The 22,512-nt window shown below is 40.8% G+C and overlaps 1 protein-coding gene across 1 annotated transcript in view; it reads right to left on the bottom strand.

Annotated features, from left to right (window-relative positions):
• RFX8 (RFX family member 8, lacking RFX DNA binding domain) overlaps positions 1 to 21,973 on the bottom strand; it is a 57,956-nt gene extending 35,983 nt beyond the window's left edge. The window contains exons 1-3 of the mRNA XM_035001816.1: positions 21,850 to 21,973; positions 10,747 to 10,808; positions 9,570 to 9,656 (exon numbers count right to left, since the gene is read on the bottom strand). Coding sequence (XP_034857707.1) covers positions 9,570 to 9,656; positions 10,747 to 10,808; positions 21,850 to 21,921 — 221 coding nt within the window. The 5' untranslated portion in view covers positions 21,922 to 21,973. The remainder of the gene's footprint in view (positions 1 to 9,569; positions 9,657 to 10,746; positions 10,809 to 21,849) is intronic.
• Positions 21,974 to 22,512: the final 539 nt, after the last annotated feature.

Below are 22,512 nucleotides of genomic sequence, written 5' to 3' on the forward strand. Positions count from 1 at the left end.
TAGGCACCCCTGTACGGGTTTTTATGTGGACATAATTTTTCATTTGTGTGGGATAAATGTCCAAGAGTACAATTGATGGTTTGGATGTTAATTGTATGTTTAATTTTATAAAAAGTGCCAAACTGGGGTGCCCAGGTGGCTCAGTGGTTAAGTGTCTGCCTTTGGCTCAGGTCATGATCCCGGGGTCCTGGGATTGAGCCCTGCGCTGGGCTCCCTGCTCAGTGGGGAGTCTGCTTCTCCCTCTCCCTCTACTGTTCCCCCTGCTTGTGCTTTCTCTCTGTTGAATAAATAAAATCTTAAAAAAATAAAAAAATAAAAAATAAAACCTGCCAAACTATTTTGCATTCCTACCATCAATGTATGAGTGATGCAGCTTCTCTAACTCCTCATCGGCATTTGGTGGTTGCTGCTGTTTTTTTATTTTAGTCAGTCTGATAGGTGTGCAGTTATATTCCATTGTGGTGTTAATTTGCATTTCCATAATGATTAATGATGCTGATCATTTTTTCATGTGCTTAAGTGCCACCTGTATATATCCTCTTCAGTGAGGTGTATATTTGTGTCTTTTGCCCATTTTCTAACTGCATTATTTTTTTACTGTTGAGTTTTGAGAATTCTTTATATATACTAGGTACTAGTCCTTTGAAGGATATGTAGCTTCAAATACTTTCTCCTAATTTGTAGATTGTCTTTTCATCCCCTTCATAGTCTTTCACAGAACAAAATTTTTAATTTTGATAAGGTCCAACTTATTAGCTTTTCCTTTTATGGACTGTGGTTTTGGTGTCAAGTCTTAGAACTTTTTGCCTAACCCTAGGTCCCAAAGATTTTCTCCTATTTTTTTAAGTTTATTATTTTTATGGTTTAAAAGTAAGACTATGATCCATTTTGAGTTAATTTTTGTATAAGTTGTGAAGTTTAGTTGTGAGGGTCTTCCCCCCCGCCCCACATGTGGGTATCTAGTTGTTCCAGCACCATTTGTTGAAAATCTACTCTCCCTCCATTGAATTACTTTTGCATCTTTGTGAAAAGCCAGTTGAGCATATTTGAGTGTGTCTATTTCTGGCTTCTCTACTCTGTTCCATTGATCTGTGTGTGTGTCTCCACCAAAACCATGCTGCTGTCTTGATTACTGTAGCTACATTACAGTAGTGTTTCCTCCCACTTGATTCTTCTTTGTCAAGATTGTTTGAACTATTTTAGGGCCTTGCCTTTCCACATAACTTTTAGAACAAACTTGTCTATGTCTACAAAAAAACTTTGCTGGGATTTTTTTTTAAACAACTTCACTGAGAGATAATTCACATACCACACAATTCACCATTTAAAGAGTGCAATTCAATGTTTTCTTCACATATTCACAGGGTCATACAATTGCGCAGAAAAGAGATAACATAGTGGTATTGAGACTGTTCTTAGAAAGGCCTGCTTGCAAGACTGGTCCTTGGCTGGAGTCTGGGAACTTGGTTCCCAGAGTGTTCCCAGTCAACAGTTAACTGATAAGAGTGGTTCCCTGTGCCTAGACTGTTTGTGCAAACAATATAGTTTATGTTGAATAACATACTTTCTTTTTGGGAATCTGTCATTTTGGCGCATGCTAGGAAGAATGTGCTTATGACCAGCCCCCACTAAAAACTTTGAGTGTGGAGTCTCCTAATGGCCCTACCTGAGCAGAACCATCACATATGTGTTGCTGTAATTTTGTTGCACAGAGAAGTGTGCTCTGTGTGACCCTTCATGGGAGAGCAAGAGCATATAGAGGCCTGCACATGGATTCCTTCAGAACTCTGCCTCTTTTCCCCTTATGCTCCAACTGTATATCCTTACTATGTCTCTGTAGTATATTTTAGCCATGGGTACGAATATATTATTTTGGTTTGCCTGGTTTACCTTGTGCCATTGGGGCTCCCTACTGGCGCAGCCTGAGGGAGCTGGAGGGCTTTTTCAAGACTGGGTGGGGGATTTCTCTCTGTGGGGTGGGAGTTCCCTCCATTGGTGCTCCCCAGCTGCCTCTGGGTGGAACGGGGACAGAGGCTTCCTGGACTAGGCTACTTGCTATAGCTGGGTCTCCCTTGACAGATTAGCTCACACCCTTTAGTGTATCTCTTGGTGGAAAAGGGGTGTCTCAGACCCAGTGAGTAATGAAGAGTGCCTTCTCTGGCTGTTTATTTTTGGTCAGACTCCCTCTTGCTGCCCCTTGCCTGAGACTATTAGAAGAACTAGGGGAGGAATGAGTACCCAGATGCCTTGTCTTGCAAGGTAGGGGGTTGGGGGTTGGGAAACAGTGGGTCTGGGTGAGTGGGGGGAAGATACAGGGTGCCCTATCACTGTGCTGGCTGTGCAGTCTTGGGGTCCCCAACCAGCTCACTTTCTTAACACCTTTCAGAGTTTTCCTTTGTTTGCTTCTTGCATTATTTCCAGTGTTTACAGTTGTGTTTAGCAGGGAGGAACAGAAAGAAATGGATCTATGCCATCTTGTTCCAACCTACTATCATATTTTAACTCATCATATTTTAATTTGTTAGGCACAATCATATAATCAAGTATTCCAATTACTGGTAACATTAATTTATAATATATACATGGTCTACTTTCAGAAGGTTTCTGAGGCAGCTTGGATGATGTACATGGAACAAGATAGTGTAGATTCATTTTTCCTTGCTGCCTCCCTCTAATACAAATAATTATCCCGGAACTTTTTCAGTGGGTCATGATAAAAGGGCTCTGAATCCTGGAAAGAAGAAGGTGGACTGACTAGAGAAGAGACAGTGTGGTGAATGCCCTGGGTTTTCTTTTCGTGTCCCATACACAGCTGGGTTGGATACTGGAGAGACCTGTAGCCCAGAACTGTCAGTAGGCATAGACCTAAATCCCAAGAAAAACCTGCACTCTCTGAACAAAGGACCAGGAGAGGGAAACTTAACAGAGACCTAGAGCGGGCTGCCACTTGCTTCTAGAGCATGGGCTGGCAACCCAATCTGACCACAGTGGCAGCCTCAATATCCTGGTTAAAAGTTATGTGGAAAGGCAAGGCCCAGGGGGGCTGACCCACCCCCACCCCCAACTCCACACCCAGGGTACTGACAGGTGGGCTGATCCACCTGCATAGACAGTACCGAATCCTTTGGCCAATTCAATAGAGCACAGAAGGGCAGGGATGCTACCCACAGGAACAATGCCAGCAGAACCTGGTATTTCCCTGCCCGACACCCACTGGCATAAAAGGACCCAGGTCCAGCCACTCTAGCTCTCTGCATTCCCCACAGAAGGTGGCCCAGGGAAGCAGCTTCAGCCCCTGTAGGTAACACCAGTAAGGAAACGATCAGAAGTCCCTGCAGTGCCAGAAGAATGAAGCAGACCAGAACAGTACACAAGGGCTCTGAAAACTAAAATGTCTTTGGGACAACAGCACACAAAAGTAGGCCAGAACCTATATGCTCCACCTAAACAGGGTGACTGCCTGCTAAAGTAGAAGATTTATTTTATTTATTTTTTATTAAAAAAAATTTTTTTTTAAAGATTTTATTTATTTGCGAGAGAGAGAATGAGAGACAGAGAGCATGAGAGGGAGGAGGGTCAGAGGGAGAAGCAGACCCCCTGCTGAGCAGGGAGCCTGATGCGGGACTCGATCCTGGGACTCCGGGATCATGACCCGAGCCGAAGGCAGTCGTTTAACCAACTGAGCCACCCAGGCGCCCCAAGTAGAAGATTTAAATAGGATTGAAAATCTAACATTATAACCCAAATGCTCAGGATACAATAGAAAATCAATAGAAAATGCCCAGGATACAATAGAAAAATATAGAGACCAATGGAACAGAATAGAAGGGCCAGTAATGAACCCACACATATATGATCAATTAATTACAACAAAGCAGCCAAGAATATACAACAGTCTTTTCAATAAATGATGTTAGGGAAATTGGACAGCCACATGCAAAAAAAGAAAACTTCCAGGGCGCCTGGGTGGCTCAGTCAGTTGAGCATCTGCCTTTGGCTCAGGTCATGATCCCAGGGTCCTGGGATAGAGTCCTGCATCAGGCTCCTTGCTCAGCGGGGAACCTGTTTCTCCCTCTCTCTCTGCATGCCACTCCCCCCTGCTTGTGCTCTCTCACTCTCTCTCTCTCTGTCAAATAAATTAAAAAAAAAAAAGAAAACTTCCGTATGCTACAAAAATTAAATCAAAATGGATTAAAGACTTGAGTGGAAGACCTGAAGCCATAAAACTCCTAGAAGAAAACAGGCAGTAAGCTCCTTGACATCAGTCTTGGCAATGATTTTTTTGGATTTGACACCAAAAGCAAAGACAACAAAAGCAAAAATAAACAAGTGGGACTACACTGACCTAAAAACCTTCTACACAACAAAGAAAACCATCAACAAAATAAAAAGCAACCTACTTAATGGGAGAAAATATTTGCAAATCATATATCTGATAAAAGGGTTAATATCCAAAATATATAAACATACAACCTACTAGCAAAAAAAAAAAAAAAAATCTGATTTACAAATGCGCAGAAGATCTGAATAGTCATTTTCCAAAGAAGACATAAAGATGGCCAACACGTTCATGAGAACATACTCAACATCAGCAGTGATCAGGGAAATGCAATCAAACCACAATCAGATATCACTACACACCCGTCAGAATGACTAATATCAAAAAGACAAGGAATAATGAGTGTTGGCGAGGATGCAGGGAAAGTGAACTTGTGCACTGTTGGTAGGAACATAAATTGGTGCAACCACTGTGGAAAACAGTATGGAGGTTCCTCAAAAAATTAAATATAGAATTACCATATGATCCAGCAATCTCACTTCTGGGTATTTATCCAAAGAAAATGAAAACACTACACGAAAAGATATCTGCACCCCTATGTTCATCACAATGTTATTTATAACAGATAAGATATGGAGACAACCTAAATGTACATTGACATTTCAATGGATAAAGAAAATGTGGTGCGTGTATTCCACATGATGGAATACTATTCAGCCATAAAAGAGAATGACATCTTGCCATTTGCGACAATAGGAATGCACCTTGAGGATGCTATGCTAAGTGAGGTAAGTCAGACAGAGAAAGACAAGTACTGCATGGTCTCACCTATAGGTAGAATCTAAAAAACAACCCCCCCCAAAAAAAAGCAAAAAACCAGGCTCATGGATACAGAGAACAGATTGGTGGTTGCCAGAGGGGGTGGGGGGATGGATAATTGGAAATTTGTATCTTTTGACTCCAGTTATAAAATAAGTAAGTCCTGGGGGAGTAATATACAGTTTGGTGACTATATTAATAACACTATATTGCATATTTGAAGGTTGCTAAGAGAGTAGATCTTAAGGGTCCTCATCACAAGAAAAAAATTTTGTAACTACATATGGATATTAACTAGATTTTACTGTGGTGATCATTTTGCAACATATGTGAACATCAAATCATTATATTGTATACCTCAAACTAATGTGATGTTGTATGTTAATTATATGGAAGGAAGGAAGGAACGAAGGAAGGAAGGAAGGAAAGAGGGAAAAGAAAAGCACCCATAATACCAAGAATTAGGTAAGCCACAATTTGAATGAGAAAAGATAACAACTGACACCAGTATTAAGATGATTTAGATATTGGAATTATTTGACAAAAATTTTCAAGTGGTCATTATAAAAATACTCTAACAAGTAGTTATAAATTCTCTTAAAACAAATGAAAAAACAGAAAACCTCCATAAAAAATAGAAGTTATACAAAAGAAACAAATGGGAATGATAGAACTGAAAAATACAATGACCAAAATAATAACCATATACATAATACCATGAAAAAAATCATAGATATGATAAAATGAATACATCAAGGTCAAGAGCAATATGTGTAGAGTCATATTAAATGTTTACTGTGTGCCAGGTGCTGTTTCAAACATTTTCCTTGTATTAATTCATTTAATCTTCACAATAGTCCTATGAAGTAGATATTATTATCCTTATTTAAAAAAAAAATTTTTTTTTAGAGAGAGTGCACATGGGGGTTGGCGTGGGGCAGGGGGAGAGGGAGAGACAGAATTGGGGCTCAGTCTCACAACCCTGAGATCATGACCTGAGCCAAAATCAAGAGTTGGATGCTTAACCGACTGAGCCATTCAGGTGCCCCAATATTATTATCCTTATTAATAGATGAGGAAATGGAGACACAGAGAGGTTGAATGACCTGCCTAAGATCACACAGCTTACTAGTGGCAGAGCCAGGCAGGCTGTTCCAGTGTCTCTGCCCTTATCCACATATAGTATTGCATAGTATTATGCTGCCTCTTTGAGAGAATTAAATTTATTTCAGTGAGAAATCTCAATGTGCCAGCTCTGCCAGGGCTGCTAAAAAAGTCTTTTTTTTTTTTTAATTTTTTTTTTTTTAAAGTCTTATAACTGGTCACTCTGTCTCCTTTCCCATCTCCTTGTACAATCCAGTTGTAGCAGGGTTGCCAGGAGGATCTCCATTTAAAATACAAATTAGAAATACCATATGATCCAGTAATTCCACTGCTGGGTATTTACCCAAAGAAAAGGAAAACACTAATTTGAGAAGATACATGCACTCTTATGTTTATTGCAGCATTACTTACAATAGCCAAGATACGGAAGGGAGCCAAGTGTCCAGTGATAGATGAATAGATAAAGAAGATGTGGTATACATACACAATGGATAATATTACTCAGCTATACAGAAGGATGAGATCATGTCATTTGTGACAACATGGATGGACCTAGAGGGTTATTATGCTAAGTGAAATAAGTCAGATAGAGAAAGAAATATCATATGATTTCACTTATATGTGGAATCTAAAAAACAAAACAAATGAATAAACAAACAGAAGGCAGAATCAGACCTACAAATACAGAGAACAAACTGGTGATTGCTAAAGAAAAGGGGTGGGAGGGATGGGCACAATGGGTGAAGGAGAGTGGGAGGTACAGGCTTCCAGTTATGGAATGAATGAGTCACATGGATAAAAGGTACAGCAATAGGAAATATAGTTGATGTATTGTAATAACATTGGATGATAACAGATGGGAGCTACACTTGTGGTGAGCATAGCAGGATGTATAGAGTTGTTGAAATCACTGTGTTGTATGACCGAAACGAATGTAATAGGCCATGTCAACTATACTCAAATTTTAAAAAATTAGAATAAAAATAATCAGATTGCTTCACTCCGCAGCTTGAGTCTCTCCAGTGGCTCCCTGTCACACTCGGAATAACATCTCACCTCCTTGCCAAGACTTAGAGGTCCCACTTGTATGTTCAGATTCCACTCCTCCCACTCTTCTTCTCATTCACCAACCTCCACCTTCAGACTTCCTTGCTGTTCTTTGAACTCATCCCTGCCTTGGGCCCTTTGCACTTGCTTTTTCCTCTGCCTGGAATATTTGTTCCCCCAGATTTTCATTTGGCTGGCTCTATTTCTCACCTTTCTGCTCAAAACGCATCTTGTCAAAGAGGCCTTCCCATGACTCCATTTTATCATCTTCAGATTAATCTTGCTATTGTTCCGTTTTTTTTGTTTTGTTTTGTTTTGTTTTTAAAGATTTTATTTATTTGACAGAGAGAGAGACATAGTGACAGCAGGAACACAAGCAGGGGGAGTGGGAGAGGGAGAAGCAGGCTTCCCGCCGAGCAGGGAGCCCGATGTGGGACTCGATCCCAGGACCGTGGGATCATGACCTGAGCCGAAGGCAGACGCTTAACGACTGAGCCACCCAGGCGCCCTATTGTTCCGTTTTTATTGTCTTACATCTTCCCCACTAAAACTGACAAGAGGGGAGGCCTTGTTTGTCTTGTTTACTGCTTCATCACCAGTAACTAGAACAGGGCCTGACTTATTGTAGGAACTCAAATATTTGTTGAATGAACAAATAAATGAATGGATGAGTTATACAGATTTCATTACCTGAAAACTAAAGAAATGAAGTTTTTGTTTTGAGATCTAACTTAAAAACAATTTTTTAAAGATTGTATTTATTTATTTGACAGAGAGAGAGAGAGAGAGAGAGAGCGTGAGCACACACACAGCAGGGGGAGGGGCAGAGGGAGAAGCAGACTCCCCACTGAGCAGGGAGCCTGATATGGGGCTTGATCCCAGGACCCTGGGATCATGACCTGAGCTGAAGGCAGACGCTTAACGACTGAGCCACTCAGGTGCCCCTGTCACCCTAGTTCTTATCTGTGTCCCCCTGAAACCCTCCTCTTCCTTGCTGAGGATAAAACCTACTTTTTTTCCCGACCAAAGACCACTTCAGACCCTCTCTCTGTGACATCGACCCAGAGACCTCAGGACATTCACAGCCTCTTACAGCTGCTGAGTACCAGCCTTGTCATGCTGCGGGGCTCTCCAAACTGCCTGCTGGGTGCTCTGGGGCAAAGAGATGCTGGCTCTAGCCTTTCAGGGGAGTACAGGTCAGCAAGCGAGAGAATACATTTGCACAAGGAGAGTTCTAACCCCAACTGAAATAAGTCTCCTATCTGTTTGTTCCCTTCCTTAACTTCTCTGTTTTTGTTGATGTAATTTTTCCCTCTTTGTGATTGATCGATGAATAAGACATTTAAGAGGAAGAGCTGGTTGGAAGAAGAACATAATGACTTTACTTGAGGTTAAGTTTGAGGTTTCAGTGGGACAGGCTGGGATGAGTCAACCAACCGAGGACCCTGCCTTGGAGAGGGCTTTCTGATCTGCCTCCTTTTTGATTCAGGCACTCATCAGAATGACCACGGCAGGCTTTGGAACCATCTCTGGGCTGAATCTCTCCTTCCCAATCTAGTCGGGGGTGGCTTTGGAGTGACATTTTATATAGATTCTATCTATTGGTAGCATAAATTGAAATAAGGAAGTCAAGAGGCAGAGATGATTTGGAGGGAGATTAAAAATTTAGATTTCTACATACTAAGTAAGAAGCACCAATGGGTCATGTAAGTGAAAATATCCAGTAGACGCCTGAGAGGAATGACTGGGAGGTAGGACAGAAAGGGCCATTGGAAAATGCCTTAGGAGGAGTCGCCGTCCATGGGGGTGTGGTGATAGGTGAAAGATAAAGAAGGATGAGATATCCTGGGACCAAAGGATAGGAAAAGAGCCATTGGTTGAGTCTCAGGAAAATGCCTACACTTAAGGGGAGGGAAGCAATAAGGAGACCAAGAAGGTGTCACTCTGGGGAAGAAATTGGATGAAGCAGTCTTAAGAGCTAAAGGAAGTTTCAAGAAAGAAGTGGCCAATTCTGTCATATTTTATAGAGAAGTTGAGAAGAACGAATGAAAAATGGCTTTGGCAATTGAGATGATAATTATAATGAAAAGTATCCAAGAAAATGAGCTGGAAATGCCCTTCTCTGGCCTATGATGGTGCCAGAGACTGATTTACTGCCCACATCAAAGTCATGTTGACATGATGTGTGTGTTTCCATCCTTAAGAAGGATTAGTAGCAGAATAGCCAAAAAAGCCAGTTAGATTCAACTAAAATATGAATGCTTCTCATATTAATCAGACTGTGACTTATGACCAAAATACCTAAATGACAGATACTAACCTGTGATACCTTTTTTCACCCAAAAGGTAACAATACTGGGCATAGAAGAAAGAACTTTTCTTGATACAGATTCCATCATAATGATATCTGAAAAATAAAGGTTTTCTTAAAGATGATGTCAAACCACCGACATGCTTTACAGAAGCCACAGAATAGACTAGCTAATGAAGATCTGATTTTTTATCTGAGTTTTATCTATGACACCATTTATTAGCTCTGTTGGGTAGATAGTTTCATACTATTTCATACACATTAGCTTTGAAACGGGCTCACAAATGTTCTACTCTGCTTTCCCAACTAAGGACACTCCAGTCTTAGAGAGGTGTGACAAGGAAAGCCTCCTGCTGCCTCCGCTGTGAACCTTTTTAAGGTGAAGGGGAGCGACACCCATGTTCCCTCTACAGAGAACCAGACTCGGGTTCTCACAAACCCAAGAAGGAAGTTGGTTCCCGCTCTGCAGCCCAGGCACTTTGCTGAGCTGGGAAAATGCAGCTGCTTGTCTAGGCTCACAGCAGCAGGGCAAAATTTTTTCAAATGAACTATTACCCAATGTTTAGTTTGGCAAACGCTTTAGCTGTCTTCATTCCCTTGTGGGTAGCAGGCCCCTTTCCTAATTTGGCTTCCATCCCTTCTCACTGATTTTCTGATTTCATGGATTTCTCCTGATTTTTCTTTATTTAAAAGAAATAACAAGTAACAATAGTAATTGAATGACAATTATAGCACGATGCACCTGATAACACTGGAATTTCCTTTTGCTTTAAAAATACATAGAGCCTGGGTACCTGGTCTCTGGAAAATAATTCAAATATGCTAATTAGTGAATACTTAGAAATTTTAGTTCAAAGAATAATTAAAACAGTTCTATAACTCTGTGTGTGTAATTATTTTAAGTATTTCAACGGACATCTACATGTCTAGACATTTAAAGTGTTGAAACAAGAAAACACTGTGACTTTCATATTTTAACAAAATCACTAAGTAGAAACTAATATTTGGTTCTAGTATCACCCAAATTATTCCAGGCACTAGGATTTCATTTGAATTATGGGAACTCTTTGGTAGCACTGATATTTCTAGTTTGTTTAGTTTTGCATTTTGGTGTCACCCATTTTGTGATTTTTCAAAATGTTTGTTTATTCTAACATTTCAAATAGAACAAAAATGATAAACCTACCTGGCACTTCCTCTCGTGCCTAGCCTCCGGGTGCCAAGATCAGGAAAAGCCAAACGTACAAGCTAAAAGAATAAACCAGATTTAAAGCTGCAATTGGAAAATTTAGAAATGAAACTTATAGTTTCACCTCTTATAATGTTTCAGTTGTATTTCCCCTTTTTTTATTATAAAGAAAATACACGTAAATGAAATTTGGAAGAAATCAAGACAAGTATAGGGACAAAAATATACCATTCAGAGGAAACCACCATTTAAACCTCAGTGTGGTTCCTTCCAGCCTTTTTTTTAAAAGATTTATTTTAGAGAGAGAACACATGCGTGGGGAGGGGAGGGGCAGAGGGAGAGGGAAAAGGAACAAAGCAGACTCCCCACTGAGTGTGGAGCCCATCACAGGGCTAGATCTCAGGATCCTGAGATAAGGGCCTGAGCTGAAACCAAGAGTCGGTCTCTTAACTGACTGGGCCACCCAGGCGCCTCGCAGCGTTTTTTTCAAGCCTCAATATGTGTATGGATTCTGTGGGTATACATAGGAAACAACTGGTGTCACACAATTAGTATGTGTGCAGTTTTGCTTTCAACTTTCTCCCCTCCACAGTGTACCATAAACATTTCCCCTTGTCATTAAGAATTCTCTAAAAACAAGGGATTATTAATAGCTGCAAAAGAGTCCATCATGTGAGCTGCCATAATTTCACTATTTTCCTCTTTTTCCAATGTGATAGTCATTTTCACTTTTTAGTATTCATTTGTTTACCTAGTTTTTTCATTTTAAAGGTTTTGGTAGCAAGTGCTATTAAAATATTGAACAACATAACTACTTCCGACTCAACTTCTCATCTCCCAGATATGTTTTTCATGTGTTTTGTTAACGCTAACATATTTACGACTAATTACATTAAAAAAAAAATAGAAGCCTGTTCCAGCTTCCTAATTAGAAGAGGTTCGTGATATGCATGGTATCCAAGTACATGTCTATTGAAAGTGGAAATCCTGGAGCCTGGTGGAATTAGAAAAATACAGAGCATGGAAGGCATGGTGTTTTAAGCAGTCAAGTAACGATTTCCACTATTTTTCTCTAGTCCCCTCCATAATCATTCAGCTTCTGCTTTTGCTTGGTTTCTTGTTACATCCCTCTTTCTTTTTTCCCTTTTTTTTAAAAAAAAGATTTTATTTATTTATTTGAGAGAGCATGAGAGATAGCAGGAGTGGGGGGAGGAGCAGAGAGAGAGGGAGAAGCAAACTCACTTCTGAGCAGGGAACCTGATGCAGGGCTCCATCCCAGGACTCTGAAATCATGACCTCAGGCATTTAGCTAAAATTGGGTTTTTTAAAACTCTACTAAGTCCTCAACTCAAATCACTCATGATTTGAGCTGAAGGTAGATAGTTAACTGACTGAGCCACCTAGGCATTCCCCCTGTCCTTCTTTTTTTCTTAACTTCTAAGCAGCAGGATTTGACAGTGTTGTGTAATGTTTCTCTTGTCTGGTTCCAGGCCCTACCTCTTCCTACGGGAAGCCACCCAAGCCCGGGTGTAGAGGAATAAAAATGAAGGAACAGGAAAGGCAAGTCTTGCACAATTAAACATCAAGGTTATGAGGCTAAATTGAGAGGTTCCTTCAGGGAAGGGGTCCAAAATGTACAGATGAAGAATAAATGATAAAAGAAAAAGTCAGCAAGTCTAAAAATGCAGAATTAGAAGCCAGCAATTCCTACTTTCAACCACAGATTCTGAAAATTCCATCACCTCTAAAGAAAATCACTTAAAACCTTCCCTCTATATCTAGTTGTAAAATAGTAGGTACCTAAAAGAATTATTATAAACTATGAAGCAGGCTCAGATTCAAGGCCCTGGGAAATAATCTGGTGTTTTGGAGGGAGAAGCAGAAATAAATTGCCCAGTTGTCTGGCAGCATAATAATCTGCACATTTTATTTTATTGAGTAATTCTAACCCCAGACTATCCTGTGATTTCATTTTATGATCAGGTACACCACAGTTAAACTCAAAAACCAACTGAGATGATTATTTCCAAAAAATGTAATAAGTAAGAAATGTATATATTTAATATATGGACAGCTCACATAAATTAATGGGAAAACAACAATACCCCAATAGAAAGTGGTCTGGTGATAATATGTATACACACAAGATACATATGACCAAAACACATGCAAAAGTGCTTACCTGCCCTAATCATCCAATAAGTACAAGTTGAAACAGCTAAATATAGTTCTTAACCAACAAATTTTCTAGGTCAAAAATATTAGGGATTTGGTTAAGAATATCAGGAACTACCATGAGCTGTGTATTGGTTACAATGGTCTAGAGTCCCTCCTGGGGAAGTTATCACGTACAGATGGAGACTTATGGTAGAATAAACATTATAAACAACTGAAATTTCCAATAAGGGAAATGGTTAAATGAATTCTGGAACACCCAAAAAGTGTTTGGCACCATTTTACAACATTTATTTTAAAATATTTTAGTGTGAAAATGTTTATGATATTCTAAGTTTAGATAAATCGGCATGTGATTATAAAAGTTAATTATTTCTTGAGTGTTTCCTATGTGCCAGGACCACTCAATTTTTTTATATGCATTCTCTCATTAATTTCTTAAAAGCATCTCATAAGGTAGGTACTGTTATTAACGTTATGAATCGTTTCATTTTACAGTTGATGATGTCGAGGCACAAAAAGATGAAATAACTTGCCCAGGGTTACAACCTAATTAGTTGGATTCCAGGCTTAGTGTTGTTAAAAAGTATACCATATTGCAAAATCAACAACACAAGAAACAACAAGTATTGGCGAGGACGTGGAGAAAAAGGAACCCTCGTGCATTCTGGGTAGGAATGCAAACTGGTATAGCCACTGTGGAAAACAGTATGGAGGTTCCTCAGAAAGTTAAAAATAGAACTACCCTATGATCCAGTAATCACACTACCGGGTATTTACCAAAAAAATTAAAAAAAAAACCCCACGAATTTAAAGGGATATATGCACCCCTCTGTTTATTGCAGCATTATTTACAATAGCCAAACTATGGGAGTAACCCAATAATGGAATATTATTCAGCGACAGAAAAAGAATGAAATCTTGCCAATTGCAATGACTTGGATGGAGTTAGAAAGTATAATGCTAAGCAAAATAAGTCAGAGAAAGACAAATACCATATGTGGAACTTAAGAAACAAAACAAACACGCGCAGGAAAAAGAGAGGCAGACAGACAATACAAGAAACAGACTCGTAACTGTAGAGAACAAACTGATGGTTACCAGAGGGGAGGTGGGTAGGGGAATGGGGAAAATAGGGAATGAGAATTAAAGAGTATACTTATTATGATGAAAAAAATGATAAAAAAAATACCATATTGCATGCTGTCTGCCTATCCACCTGTCCATTCACCTCTCGGTCCACCTATCCATACATCAATCTTTCAATCCATTCATCCACATAATATCTATCCAACAGGATGAGACATGAACACAACAGACAACAGATAGCAAAGTGAATTGTGAGACACACATCTTAGGGGACTTGTACCCTCAGGCATTTAGCTAAAATTGGTTTTTTTTAAAACTCTAATAAGTCTTCAACTCAAATCACTCATGATGGAATAGAGAGAGGAGGAGGTCTAAGGGGATTTCTTGTGGCAAGATGACCTTTTATTTGTGAAGGGTTGTGGGACAGAGTGTGGCTCAATCAGCTCAGGCCTAGCAGAGGAGGATTCACAGATTCACTTGAATTCTTTTTTTTTTTTTTAAAGATTTTATTTATTCATTTGAGAGAGAATGAGATAGAGAGAGAGCATGAGAGGGGGGAAGGTCAGAGGGAGAAGCAGACTCCCTGCCGAGCAGGGAGCCCGATGTGGGACTCGATCCCGGGACTCCAGGATCATGACCTGAGCTGAAGGCAGTCGCTTAACCAACTGAGCCACCCAGGTGCCCCTCACTTGAATTCTTTGTGAGGCCCCTGGAGTTAGTGTCTGGCTATGGCATAGGACTCCTGATAGATTATAGACAGGCTGGCCAGTGCACTTGGTGGCAGAGGAGAGTGGTTACCACCCTGGTTTCAGCCAGCACACCCACACTCTGTTTAGGCCAAGAAAGGCTGAGTAGTTCCTATGGCCAGAAGTTGTCTACATGTGAGAAAGAGTTGACATGCGGGAGAGCCTGGACTCTGCCCAGCAAAAGGCCCCCAGAATGGACAGTCAGGCTGCACAAAGAGCCATTCACCAACACAAGGAATGCATACTAGAACATTCCAAAGGGCTGCTCTGAAGAAGCCACCAAAGGGACCAGGAAACAAGAGTCTGCCTGGCTCCCAAAATGTAAAGCTGAGCAGTAGGAACTTTCCAGCCATTTTTACTTCCCCTGCTTCCAGAGGGGTCAAACTAACGCCCAGCAAGTTTTGGGGAGGAGGGATAGAGAGGGAAGAAGAAGCCTCCATGCCTAGTTTTTTGTAGGCAAGAAGCCATCCTGGAGGAGATAAGAAAACGATTTTAAACCCAATTCAGTTTTGATGTTATATGGAACTGGACATTCTAAGCATCAGACTGATACCATGTGGTAAATTAATAGTGACAACAGGGCTTTGTATCACCTGAAGACTAGAGGGGTCACACTTCGTGCTCACGTGCTCATTCAGGAGTGGAGGAATAACCACCCAATGAGCAGATTCAAAGCACCATGGGAAATGAAGATGAAGTCACTGTGTGATTAGTCCCTTAGCTCCTGCTGGTCATGTGTGTGTGCATGTGTGTGCGAACGTGCAAATAAACTATATGCGTGTGGCTATAGCTCTGGACAGTGAGGCTATAGCCAGTATTTATTCTCCTCTTTTTATAGTTTTCTCTAATTTTTACACTTTCTATAAAGGGATTGTAATACTTTTATAATCAGAAAAACATCAGTAAATGTTATTTTTAAAAAGGAAGTCAGTGTTATGGAAATTCCCTAATCCATGTGAGATATTACTTGCACCAAGAATGAGCACTACCCATCATATGCCCAGAGCTGCCAAAAAGAGCAAGAAACATTCCGACATCTGCACAGGAACTTGATGTGGAATCTGGAATCAACTCCATTCCCAGGGGAAGAGGGAGGAAATGAGAATTGGGTATTTTGTTGTTTCTCTTGTAAACATGCTTTGGGATCATATCCTTTTCCCCTTCCTCTCCCTAGTCCATTAGTCACAAATTCGGCAGTAAGGGTCCCTTCCCAACACGGGCTCCACTGAATGGCCTGTTCTTCAGGCAAACCCCCAACGAGAGCTGAAAGTTAGTGGTCTTGAAGAATGGATTCTAAGGCAAGTATTAAGATGAAAAATGCTAAATAAATGCCCATTGCCGCACACTGGAGTCTCTTTTTTTAACTTTTCCTTTGGAATGCTCTGCAATGAGACTACCCTAGAGGGGACACAACTTACAAGGAACTCTGAAAAAGATTTTGAAAAATAGGCTTTAATTTCTTAGAAAAAGAAGTGGAGATCTTACAGACTAAATATGTCATGCTCAAGTCACACCGCTTCCATCTGATCAAGTTTCTGGGCAGGTAGATAAAGAAAATGCTGTAGAGCCAGGGTACCCAGGACTGGGTCCCCCTGAGGAAGTGTCCCAGGCTGCCAAGTGATGAAATGGCTAAAGATGTGGGCTAAATGATAAGCTACTCGAGGGAATTCCTAGCTGGCTGGAAAACCTTACTCAGGGAAACCTTGCGAGCACAGAGTGTACTCAACGTCTTGTACGCACTCATATTGCTTTCATTTATTGAATGAAGGATAAGAGATATGCATTTCAAATACAGGAGCTTCAGCAGGTTGAGAAGACTGGATGACCTACAAGATTCAAGAAGATACTGGTAAACAGAACTGCAGATTGAAACTAAGAAGCTAAAATATAGGAATAAGGGAGTGGCTGCTCCTGGGTTCAAATAGTCACCTGCATAACGACAGTAATCTGAGAATAATATTTTGTATTTATATAGAGTATTTCACAGTTTCCAAAGCAGTTTTGGGGGGTAGCTTAATTTTAATTCATGTGAAAAAATACTTAAGGGTTATTTTTGTTGACCACAAGCTTAAAATGAAACCAACAGAGTAACATGGAAGGATAAAAGCCAATAGTAGCCCACCCCCTCCCAATAAAAGTAAGAGCCCCTATCATCTGAGTGCTCCTAAGGCACTGGGTTGTACCCTTGGGGCTACCTACCTTTTAAGAAGACATCGGTAAATTGAAGTCATAATGAAACAAGTGGGCAGGAAGGTAAAAATTTGGGAGCTGAGGAATATTCAGTGTGGAGAAGGGAAGATAAGGAGATGTAAAAAATTGGTTCAAATATTTGAACAGCTGCTATATTAGAAGATTCTCCTACATAGTTTAGTATTATCAAAAGTGCAGGATTTCCACCAATGACTTTGTTTCAGGGATGAAGATTTTGGCTAGAGGAGTGGATCTTAAAATGTCAATGTTTTGGAAACAACATTGGAATCCACAGAATTGCTTGTGGGAGGGTAACCTAGAGCAGCCACTTTGGAAAATAGTTTGGCCCCATCCCCAGATATCATAGTTGCACATCCCCTTAGCCTGCAAGGTTCATCCCTGGACATACATGCCTAAAAAAGCATCTTCATGTGCACAGCAGGAAATATGCACGTGAATATTCACAACAGCAAAATCTGGAAACAAATGCCCAGCAGTAGGACAGCAGATGAGTAAATTGTGAAATATTACACAATGGTCGAATGAATCTAGATGAATCTTAGTACAATATTAAGTGGACAAAGACCCAAAGATGACAAATAACATGATACCCCTTTTTAAAAAGTTAGGCCACAGCGACACCTGGGTGGCTCAGTTGGTTAAGCCACTGCCTTCAGCTCAGGTCATGATCCCAGGGTCCTGGGATTGAGTCCCACATTGGGCTCCTTGCTCAGCAGGGAGCCTGCTTCTCCTTCTCCGTCACTCCTGTTTGTGCTCACTCTCTGACAAATAAATAAAATCTTAAAAAGTTAAGCCACAAAAATTAAAAATATGCTTTTTAGAAATACATATATGAAATAGGTTAGACAAAGAAAGCCAAATACCATATGATCTCACTTACATGTGAACCTAAAAAACAACAACAAAACAAACTCACAGATACAGAAAACAGGTTGGTGGTTGACAGAGGCAAGGGGCAGGGGAGTGGGCAAAAGGGGTAAAGGTGGTCAAAAGGTTAAAAAAATACACATAAATGCACTTAAACTCTTTTCTAAAAAGCAAGGTAATGATGAACAGGTTGATGGTTCCCACCAGTGGGGCAGGGCAGGGAGATGGGATATGGGGCATCTGGTGCGATGGTTCATTTGGGGTGGTGGGTTCACAGATGTTTACCACATTGTTAAAAAGAACTAAATACCCAGATGGAATTAGGCCATGCATAGACCCATGGTGAGAGTGTATCATGAACCAATTCAGTTCTGTCCATCTGAGGGCCACTGAAAAGAGGGAGAAGGCACAAAAAAAGGAAAGACAGAAGGGAGTGATGGAAAATACTGAATTGGCATCATTGTGGCCTGGTCAGCAAGCTCCGTGTCACCCACATCATTTCAGCCTAAGCCAGGTGGTTACCCAAAGTGGTATGGTTGTGCAGGTTGTGAGCTGCACCAAGGTCCCTGATGAGGGGTCAAGCAGGTTTTCATCAGCCTGTGCTCTACATGCCATGCAAGATCCTGGGGCAGAATTAGGTTTGCCCAGAGGAAGAGCACAGAAGTGTGCTGCCCCATTACCCAGCTCTAAGGCTTGTGACCGTCTTTGTCCAGAGAGGGAAATTTGTTCTCATAAAAGCCCTAGCCAGAGATGTTTTCAGAGGAATCTTGCACTGGGTATTGAATTGGACTAGGTGACCTCCAAGGTCTCTTGGAACTCAAGGATATTTTTGAGGGAATAACAAGTAGAAAGAGGTCTGATTCACGATTCAGGAGACTGGATTGGACACTATAGGGAAGCAAATTCTACCACCGGAAAATGTAGTGGTAAGTGGATTATTTTAGGCTGATTATTTTTAAGAAAGAGAAGGCTCAGGAAGAGCCTTTGACCTTTCCCCTAATTGCCTAAAAGAATTTAGAGGACTTGCTATCCTCTAATGGAGGTATCACTGTAGATAACTACAGTATAATATGAAAGAGATGTGGAAGACAGGGAGGAATTTAGGAAAATCTGTTTGTTAAAATTCTTCTTATTGTTTCTGTATGGCCCATTTAACATTTGTTTACCAAACATTTACTCTTTTTCATCATCCTATGAATTTCATTCCTTCCCTTTTGAAGTCCCACTTTCCTACACTCTTCTTGGGTCTGGATGGCATATAAGTCTCAATTGCCTGACTGCAAGGCGGGCCATAGTGAGCCCCCACACATACATAATTAAATTTGTTAATTTGTCTCTTGTCAATTTAAATCTTAGACCAACCAAAAGAACCTGAAAGAGTAAAGGAAAATGTTTTTCCCCCAAAACACCACCCATACATTGCAAATAGCTGTGTGATCCTCAGCCTTAATAACTGCTGGTTTGTTTTCTTGACTTCAAATGCTACCTGCTTCAGCCAATGGCTGTGACACAAGACAAAGCATTAAAGATGCCAACTGTTTCCTCCTCACCCCCATGTCTTTCCTGCAGGCGGCCCTTGCCCACAGACTGTTACAGTATTGGGTACTGGGGCAGAAGGTCAGGTATAGCATCATGGGAAACACCATCCAAGCAGCCATAATGGGAAATCAGGAAGTCAGTGAAGGCAGTTGGCTTCTGGGAAGGGGCAAGGAGCAGGCCAGTGGAGAGAAGCAGAGTCCCAGTGGTTTAGGGATATACCAGAGAGAAAGAAAAGCGATGCCTGGTGACTTAGAATCTAGTTGTGGCCTGTCTGAGATGGGAACCACCAGCCACATGTGGCTACTGCACACTTGAATTGTGGCTAGTCCGAGCTGAGATGGACTCTACATGTAAAGTACACACCAGATTTTTGAGATTTGGCATGAAGAAAAGAATGAAAAAGTAACTCAGTGATTTTATAATATCGATTCCATGTTAAAATAATATTTTGAATATTTTGGATTAAATTTCAAAATAATAAAAATTTTCATCTTTTAAAATACTTCAAAAATGAGGATACTAGGATATTTTAAATTATATCTGTGGCTCCCATTGCATTTCTATTAGGCAGCAATGGACTAGACTCTATGAAGCCCAAACTTTTTATAATAGGATTTAATGAGATATCCCTTTCCCTTTAAAAAATTCTCCTTTTAACTTGTTTTGATTTGGTGTCTGTCTATTCCTAAAAACCAGATGGAGGGCACCTGGGTGGCTCAGGTCATGATCCTGGAGTCCCAGGATGGAGTTCTGTATCGGGCTCCCTGCTCAGCGGGGAGTCTGCTTCTCCCTCTGACCCTCCCCCCTCTTGTGCTCTCTCTCTCCCTCTCTCATTCTGTCTCTCAAATAAATAAAATCTTAAAAAAAAAAAAAAAAAAACAGATGGAAAAGTGCCTTGAAAATAAATACAACTCTATGATTGGAAGTTATTATTGTTAATTTAATAATGATTAAGTCCTTTGATTCTATTAATTATTTCCATCAACAAATCCTACTGGCTCGGTTTCCCAAATATACCCAGAATTTGACCTCTTCTCACTGCTGAATCCCTGCCCACTCTTTGCACACCTGGCTCCTCTCGTCTCCCTGATTTGACCTCAAGGTCCTGAGGATCATCCTGGTCCTCTTTCCCTGTTCTCCTCCCTCTAGCTGTTGCAGCCTCCTTGCTGCTTGTGCTCCTTCTTCCCTCAGGGCCTTTGCACTGGCACTGTTCTTTGTTCATATCCACATACTCACTGCCTATCTCTTCAAAGTCTGGACTCAAATGTTACTTCTGAGGGAGGCCTTCCCTGTTTGCCTTCCCTAAAATGACAACTCTTACACACACACACACCTCTTATCTCCTGCTCTATTATTCCCCTTAGCATTTATACTATCTCGTATACTATGTATTTTATCTTACGTATCAGTCTCCTTCAACTATAATAAATTTAGTAAGGGCAGGAATTCTTCTCTGTCTTGCTCATGATTGTATTCCCAGCTTCTAAAACAGTGCCGGGCACAGAGCAGCTGCTCAATAAATATTTGTTGTATGTGGAGGATCTCAGCAGACTATTCTTGTGCTAATAAGTGTTTGCTGGGGGCGCCTGGGTTGCTCAGTCGTTAAGCATCTGCCTTCAGCTCAGGTCGTGGACCCAGGGCCCTGGGATCTAGCCCCACAATCGGGCTCCCTGCTCTGCGGGGGGCCTGCCTCTCCCTCTCCCACTCCTCCTGCTTGTGTTTCCTCGCTCGCTGTGTCTCTGTCAAATAAATAAATAAAATCTTAAAAAAAAAAAAAGTGTTTGCTGTATCTTATATGGTCTACACAAAGTTCCTGCCAGAGCTCTTAACCTCCAGAGGAGACATTTAAGAGCCAGTGAATTCTCTAAGTACAACCAAATTGTAGGAAGCACCAGCTCTCTGACACAAGTGGCTCTTGGAGTTCGTGTGGTGCTACGTGTTGGCATTTCTGTTTGAAGACTTATTTATTTGAGAGAGAGAACATGCTTGAGCAGGAGGGGCAGAGGGACAGGGAGAGAGAATCTGGAGCAGACTCCCCACTGAGCATGGAGCCCAACATGGCGCTCGATCTCACGACCCTGAGACCACGACCTGAGCCAAGATCAAGAGTCAGACTTAATCGACTGCACCACCCATGCACCCCAAGTGTTGGCATTTCTATGCAGGGAATAATGGTCCAGAAAACCTGGCTGAGTTTTTGGAATATTTGGAGCTGCCATAGTTGTACGTTCTTAGACACCACCCATTCCTTACCTTTCCTGGCCCTTCACTATGAAGTGTGGACAAAGGACAGAATGGATTTTCAAGGAAGATGGAGTATATTAGCCATCTGGTTGGCTTCCCAGAGTGAAGGCAATTGTTCCCACTGAGAACTCATTAGACCAAAATAAATTTTAATATTTCTTCATCAATTCACTTGCATATTTTTTTTTTTTTTCTCAGTGAGTACTATATTTTTATCTTCACAACCTACCTTCCCAAATGTGGCTGGGTTGACTTGGTCCTGAGCATTTTGACCGCAGGTCTCCACATAAATCTCATACATCAGGCAGCGAGGCACACTGTACCCTTCACAGATACAGAAATTGTCAACCAACCTGGGGGGAGAGGAAGACAAGGCAGAGGAAATTGGCATCAGTTTCTCTAGGGCAGAACATTTTGATCCAAGGAAATGAAACCTGTTTAAGTTATTGAATGCAAAGGCTCACCAATCATCATCAATAATGTACCTTTTTGTTCTTAGCCCAGAGTTAAGTATTTTGATTGTGGGTCTTTATTTTTTATTAAATCTTTAATTTTAATTCCAGTATCATTAACATACAGTGTTATAATCTTCAGATGTACCAGATAATGATTCAACAATTCTATACATGACTCAGCATTCATCATGATAAGTGTACTCTTAATCCTCATCATCTAATTCATCAATCCCCCTACCCACTCCCCTCTGGGAAACATCAGTTTGTTTCTTGGTTTGTCCTTCTTTATTTTTCCTTTGCTCATTTGTTTTGTTTCTTAAATTCCACATATGAATAAAATCATATGGAATTTGTCTTTCTCGGACTTATTTTGCTCAGCATTATACTCTCTAACTCCATCCATGTTGTTGTAAATGGCAAGATTTCATTCTTTTTTA

Source organism: Mirounga leonina, unplaced genomic scaffold (genome assembly GCF_011800145.1).
Source record: "Mirounga leonina isolate KUSES-001 unplaced genomic scaffold, KU_Mleo_1.0 Mir_125, whole genome shotgun sequence".
Classification (NCBI taxonomy): domain Eukaryota; kingdom Metazoa; phylum Chordata; class Mammalia; order Carnivora; family Phocidae; genus Mirounga; species Mirounga leonina.